This window comes from Sinocyclocheilus rhinocerous, unplaced genomic scaffold (genome assembly GCF_001515625.1).
Source record: "Sinocyclocheilus rhinocerous isolate Xijiao unplaced genomic scaffold, SAMN03320098_v1.1 scaffold407, whole genome shotgun sequence".
Lineage (NCBI taxonomy): Eukaryota > Metazoa > Chordata > Actinopteri > Cypriniformes > Cyprinidae > Sinocyclocheilus > Sinocyclocheilus rhinocerous.
In genome coordinates, this window is record NW_015633444.1 from 613,936 (window position 1) to 621,410 (window position 7,475).

General features: G+C 38.1%; 1 protein-coding gene across 1 annotated transcript in view; it reads right to left on the reverse strand.

Moving 5' to 3' along the window:
* LOC107744038 (endothelin-converting enzyme 2-like) overlaps positions 1 to 7,475 on the reverse strand; it is a 39,989-nt gene that overhangs the window by 15,989 nt on the left and 16,525 nt on the right. Inside the window, exons 7-14 of the mRNA XM_016557508.1 lie at positions 5,373 to 5,515; positions 3,742 to 3,856; positions 2,641 to 2,751; positions 2,453 to 2,476; positions 1,235 to 1,338; positions 1,046 to 1,156; positions 892 to 959; positions 531 to 721 (exon numbers count right to left, since the gene is read on the reverse strand). Coding sequence (XP_016412994.1) covers positions 531 to 721; positions 892 to 959; positions 1,046 to 1,156; positions 1,235 to 1,338; positions 2,453 to 2,476; positions 2,641 to 2,751; positions 3,742 to 3,856; positions 5,373 to 5,515 — 867 coding nt within the window. The remainder of the gene's footprint in view (positions 1 to 530; positions 722 to 891; positions 960 to 1,045; positions 1,157 to 1,234; positions 1,339 to 2,452; positions 2,477 to 2,640; positions 2,752 to 3,741; positions 3,857 to 5,372; positions 5,516 to 7,475) is intronic.

Sequence of the window (7,475 nt, forward strand, 5' to 3'; positions counted from 1 at the left end):
ACCAATTACAGCACATTTCGTATTTCAGAAGGCGGGCCTTCATTTGATACAGGAACTATTCGAGCCGTTCATGCCAGACTGGGGAGAGAGGTGTTGTAATAATGTAAAATATGTGAAAAATAATGTGTTTAGCTCTAGTATGAGAGCCTGTTCTAGTACACCCCCAAAACAAAATCAAGACTTTGTAAAAGAGCATAATAGGACCCCTTAAGAAATTTCCTATGGGATGCTTTTATAAAATGTAACTTGCTTCTCTAATGGCTTTGAATGACCATCCACTCTTACGGTGGACATCCACTCTCAGGCCTGTCATTTAAATTATTAAATGATTATGAATAAATAACTTGAGTGCCCGTACAAACCTCTAAAAATATTTTGAAAATGGGAAAAGTTTTTGTAAGGCTGGCATTCAGTCAAGTGTAGGAAATGATTGGGCGCTCAATGTCTGCTTTATTTTCACAAATTTAGCCCGCACCTTTCATTGCATATGAACAAAAACAGCTAAACCTAAAACCTGAAATGTGACCTACATGATAGGCAGCTTTCAGGCCGCCGTTGTCTGCGATGTTTTCTCCCAGCGTCTGTTTGCCGTTGATGTGCTCTCCGTTGATGGTGTACTGAGTGTACTGATCGATCATGCACTCGGTGCGGTTCTTAAACGCGTCCACCGAGGAGTTCTGCCACCACGGCCGAAGGTTTCCATCTTTGTCATACTCTCTGCCTGTGGGGCAGAATTAAAGGGGTTATATAATGAAATATTGCATTTTTTTCAACCTGTCAAAATACAACAGTCTACAAACTTTCAGAACTCAAAAAGACCTTCACTGAAATCAAGCAACTGGACATAATATAGCATCAAGTATAACTGGACATCAGCGGAAGACAACTAACCTTGGTCATCGAAGGCATGTGTTAACTCATGTCCCATCACCACTCCAATGCCACCAAAGTTTAAAGCTCTGTGAGACACACCAAAACATCTCAGTTATGGAAGAAAAACAGCTTAGTTTGTGACATGCTAACTCTTTCAGGCATGTCTGCTCACTTGGGGTGATCCTGGGCGTAGAAGGGGGCCTGTAAGATGCCGGCGGGGAAGACGATCCCGTTCTTGGTGGGCATGTAGTATGCGTTCACCGTGGGTGGAGTCATACTCCATCTACAGCAGTCAGAAATCAGCCGTCAGCTCACAGTACGTCTCACATGCTTCGCTCTTAACACACACTCTTACACTCACTGGTCTCTGTTGGGCGGCTTGCGCAGCTGGTCTGCCATCACTCGTGCTGAGAAGTTATAGAAGTTGATCATATTCTGGAAGAAGTTGTCTTCTGTAACCTCATACTACAAGAAAATCACATCACGTTGCCTGTTAGCTGGGATATTTTTTATATTAATAAAGTAAATTAAAGCAATAAGCCCCAAGAAGCCGTGGTGAATTAAGGGAGGAGTGCCTACAACCCCCTTAGCTGTTATAAATTCACTGTAAACCACGGCTTCACGGGGCTTATTGCTTTTATAAAACAGTTATTCCATATACGTAGTAAGGTTTCACAAAATAAAACAGAGCAAATAAAGTGTAATGATATAAATAAAAACAGTATTCTTCCACCAAACAATGTAGTTCCTCAGAAACAGTTGTGGTTCCAACAAAGTGGTTGCCGAGCAACACACAAACGTAAACAAAGGTGTATGTTTGTAGAGTAATTTACAACAGCTTTGATCGTGGCTCAGCCAATCAGAATGAAGGACCGGAACGATCCGTTGTATAATAATAATCTAATCTAATCTAATCTAAACATCTTGGCATGATTTTTAATCGTATGCTCACCCAGGCATACAGTAAAAACAGTAATATTGTGAAATATTATTACAATTCAAAATAACTGTTTTCTATGTGAATATATTTTCAAATGTAATTTATTCCTATGATGCAAAGCTGAATTTTAGCATCAATAAATTATCCTTGAGAAATCGTTCTAACATGCTGATTTGCTGCTCAAGAAACATTTACTATTATCAAAATATTACGGAGCCCCGCACATGACATGCAAGAAAAAATAAATAAATCGTGTGCACGATTTACTAATTTGTTCCCTCGATGTACTAAAACGTGTACACGATTACTATTTCGTTCCCGTGATTTGCTAATTCGTTCCCTCGGTTTGCTAAATCGTGTGCACAATTTACTATTTCTTTCCGTCGATTTATAAATCGTGCGCACAATTTACTAATTCGTTCTCTTGATTTATAAATCGTGCGCACAATTTACTAATTCGTTCTCTTGATTTATAAATCGTGCGCACAATTTACTAATTCGTTCTCTTGATTTATAAATCGTGCGCACAATTTACTAATTCGTTCCCTCGATTTGCTAAATCATGCGCACAATTTATAAATCGAGAGAACGAATTAGTAAATCGAGGAAACGAAATAGTAATCATGTGCACGATTTAGCAAATCGAGAGAACATCCCCTCCGCCTGCATTATGACAGAAAGACGGGGTTGAGAACTGTGTAATTGACTCTGCTGCCACATGGTGGCAAACACACACACCAGAAATGAGAGTCTGAATTACACATGAGGACATGAACTTGCTGTGCAAAATTCAGTATTTTTTCGTTTAAACATGACATGTGACTCACTATTTCTTTGCTCTGTTTGTCGAAAGTGGCTTTGACGAAAAGAGCACCCAATGCAAAACCCAGAGTGTCATCTGCATTCCCAATGCACGTCTGCCAGCGTGGAGTACAGGACTGAATATCAAACAGACATATTGACAAATTACATGCAGATGAACTTAGTTGGCAACCTGAAACAAGCATAAAAACACAGAATGGGGGCCAGATTTTTTATGTGATTATGTCAATTTAAAACATTGTTCTGCATGTATACTGATTGCATACACAAATTGTGCAAAACAAATAAAAAATAGACTGGATTCTCTCTTTAATGTAAATGTTCACATCATTTTGAAATTCTGATTTTTTTATTCTATCAGAATTTACTCACCCTCATGTCCCTTATAAAAAAGTGTTCCTAATTGTGTTGAATGTGCACTTGTAGTATCTTAAAAGTACATTTTAAATAATATAATATTGATTAAATAAAAGGCCACCTTAAGTGCAGTTAAAGACAGACACATTCATGACCTTGTTTTTTACCACACTTAATATACTTTTAAGAGGTGCACTTTGAAATAATGTCAAATGAAAATTTTTAAAGTACATTTAAAGTACAGTTTAGCTGACTAAGATACTAAAGCACATGTAAAGTATTTGATTGTAATTTAACTGTACTGTGTTATTTGATATTACATTTACATATACTGTAAATGTACTAAATTGCGACAAATACTTCATTACAAGCATATTAACTACGAAAACACATATAGTCTTTCTTAAGTGGGTCATCAAGTTTGAATATGCGTTAACACAAATGAGAATTGGAGAGGTGAGGAAAAAAGATTTTCAGTGAATAATGACTAAAACTTCTGATCATCACACAAAGCACGTAATGTAATATTGTAATATTGTGTGTGGACCTTTTTTGGTGTTATAAGGAGGTTTTTTCAAAACTTGACAATCCTAGTTCCCATTCACTTCCATTATATTTCCATTACATTACATTGTTCCATTAAACAGCCATTCGGGTTTGGAACAACATGAAGGTGAGTAAATAAATGACAACAGAATTATCACTTTGGTGTCAACCATTTCTTTAACACACACTCCAACAACACACACCTTCTTAGTGCCGTAGAGGCTCTCCAGCAGCTTATCCTGAGCGTTCTCAAAGCGCTGGTCCAGACTGGACGCTCCTTTCTGAACCAGATTCCAGATCATGTAATTATTCAAAAGACTGGAGAAGAAAGAGAGAGAATGCATCCACATATCTAAAAAAGGGCCCATTTCTTCATCTGTATTCATTTATTTATATAGGTAAAGAGAGAGTCGGTGTTAAAGAAGCAGTAAAAATATTCTCAGACTGGGAGACAGAGACAGTGATAGAGAGAGAGAGAGAGAGGCTGTTATTAGCACTGAATCTTCTGATAAGCCTGTGTTATACTTTCCGCGTGCGCGAGTTCGCTAGTGTCCGCTATGGTATGCGTGACGTAAAAATCGTCATCGGAGAGTGTGCGCAGAGGCTCCGCGCGGACATCCGTGTGCCTCCCATTTTTTGTGACCGCGCGGACAAGTACGTGCGGTCAGTAGGCTACAAAAGCACCAACTGCGCATAGGCTGTGTGAATAAGCCCGTTGCTACTCGAACCTGTACAATCCGTCGATAAAACAAGATAAAGACAGCCAGATAACTGTGGGCAATTGTTTGTTCACATGTTTGTTTACTGTTCAAGCCGATCTACTGCGCATGTATGGAGCACGTTTGCGGAGCGGACCATCAGCGTATGCTTTCGGTAGTATAAATACAAGTAGTCCGCGTCCGCGCTGTCCGTGTACGCGTCCGGATTGCTCATGCGGAAAGTATAACACAGGCTATACACAATCTAAACAGAAGCTCTCAGAGGGGACGTCCTCTTCCTGAACTCTGATTAGCTGCAGTGTTTCCCCTGCCATTATATTAGGGGGGCGGCCCGGCCCCCCAACGGCAACCCCCCTTGAAGGTCAAGTAAATTTTATTTAATAATATTTTATCTATAGCGCCAGATCACAACAGAAGTCATTTAAAGTTACCTTTCCGATAGAACATGTCTATACCTTGTTCTTTTATTAAGCAAACTAAATAGCCTTATGTTAAATTTATCTTATTTACACGACGGCATGTCATTTCGGTCTCTACGTTATGGTCGCGCTCTCTGTATCACGCACAGCGGAGTTCCGCCCCGATGCGCGCGCACACACACACACACACACACTCTCTCTCACACACACACACTTTTTAAGGAATAATCATACAATATTTCTTCAATGTTTTAATTGTAGTATTAAATCCCCTTTATTTTCTAAAAAATTAAATTTGTTTAATTTTCATTCATTAAAAGATAAATTAAATGAATATTTTATGCCTTAAAAATGTAAATACACAACACTGAATTTCTGAGGGAAAAAAAATCACAAGGCTATTGTAAGAATAAATGAAACTTGTTTTTATGATTTCAAATAATTAGACATGCTAAAACAGGATTTGGTAACAATAAAACATTAGGTTGGAAAAAATAAAACATTTTTGGGCTCTTTTAATAAATTGATGTTATATTGTTTAAGATTCATGATTTTAATTAATTAGACATGCTTTTTGATTAATAAAATTTAATTTAACTATTAAAAAGAAGTCCAGAAAAATTTAAACGGAAAAAAACCCCTCAAAGCCGTAAACCTAGGGGAAACACTGAGCTGTAACCACGGAGACAGCCGTACCTGTGGTCCGTCTTGTTGATGAGATCCGAAACTTGTTGCAGGTATTCTTTAGCGTAGACCACCACAGGCTCAGTGTCGTTCAGCTCCAGCGGTGACAGGACGAAGTTCAGATAATCCAGCCATTCAACTGCCGGAGCCAACACCTATGACCGAAACAAACGGCATACTGAATATCTCCATCCTAATGCACTGAAAAACTGTAAAATTATGTTAGGAACATTTTGGGCCGTTAAGTGAGGACCGCCCCCAACCACTACTGACACCTATTGGTGTGGATGCAGCATTACACAACAGCTCACTTTGTGACTTGCATTTTATATTTTATCTTACAACTGCAACTGTATATCTCAAAAGATGACTTTAAATCAATCATGATTATTTTACTTAACTACTTTAACTTCTATGCCTGGGGTTCAATAATCAAGTGAATAGCATTCGTGAAGGGGCGATGCACTTTAATAAATCTTTTTGTAGGGAGTGTTTCCTTTTTAATTCTGATCAATTTTCATTTTTCCATAACCTTGGCTGTGAGAGCTCTGCCCGTCTCGAAACTTTCCCTTAATGATTTCTCTTTCAGCCATGAAAAGGACACAGAATGTGTGTTCGGATTCGCTCTCACACAAAATGCTCAACTAATCAGCAGACTAGAGCCAATAACTTGCAGGTTTTCATTCCTGAATCCTGGATGCAGTTCTAGCCGCTCTGCCCTTGGGTGTAATACAGCAAAGACCTCCATCGCAAACACACAGCTGAACGCCTCACTCAGCACACAGCCCTCATCTCCACTGTGGATTTCTAGTAGATGAAAACAGATTAGCTGACTAAATTGGACTGTTTTCTCTCTCTTATGGTTATGAGAAGCTGTGTTGTTTTTTAATAAACCTGAACCCCTGCATGAAGACGTGCAAAATAAGAAATGACTGTTGCAAGTCTTGGCTGATGAGAGTTAAAAACAAAACAAAAAACACATTGTGTTGCAGTTAAAGAACTAAAATCTGTTTTTTTTTTTTTTGTGCGAGCGAGGGGAGTAAAGAGCACTGTTATAAATGTATGTGTTACCCACACAAATCGTAGAACCTAAAAATGACACAAAGATATGATATTTTGTTTTCTTTTCTTAAAAAAAGAACTCAGCGTGTTGAGTCAAATGTAAGAATCCTCGCGGGTGTCACCACACATCTGAGCAGCACGGCTGCTCACACAAGAACATATGAATGTATAATGTATCAGGATTCAGCATGGAGGCAGTGGGATGAAGAACTGCTGGTAATTTTGCATGCAATTCCATCAAATGGTTTTCTAACAAATTACTCAAGAATTTTAATTCAAATTTGTAAATGAAGTAAATAAAAATATACAACAAATGAAGAAAAAAAACGCTACACTTGTACATATATTTACATAATTAACTGATGTCTGTTTAATCGTGTAAAACAACTATACAAAATTTGGGCTTATTCAAAAGATACAGAGATATGCCTTATTCCCTTTATACCGACAGCAGACATCATTTAATCGGTAAGCGATCAGCTGTCACTGCCACCCCTCCACCTCAACAACTCACTGTACAGTTGCTCAGCAACTGTTGCCACGGAAATCACAGGAGCCTTCACAAAACAAAAGTTTCCTGAACACTGGTGCTCAAAGAAAAAAAATCTTAATAATTAAATGATGGAAAAAAGCCAGAAGACAGAAGAATGAATACGATATGCAGAGAAGGATGAAAGAAAAAAGAGAATCGGATGTGTCTGAGCCAAGATTAGAATGAAACAAACACAGACAGATAGATAGATAGATAGATAGATAGATAGACAAGACAAGACAAGACAAGACAAGACAGATAGATAGATAGATAGATAGACAGACAGACAGACAGACAGACAGATAGACAAGACAAGACAGATAAATAGATAGATAGATAGATAGATAGATAGACAAGACAAGACAGATAGATAGATAGATAGATAGATAGATAGATAGATAGACAAGACAAGACAGATAGATAGATAGATAGATAGATAGATAGATAGACAGACAGACAGACAGACAGACAAGACAGATAGATAGATAGATAGATAGATAGATAGATAGATAGACAAGACA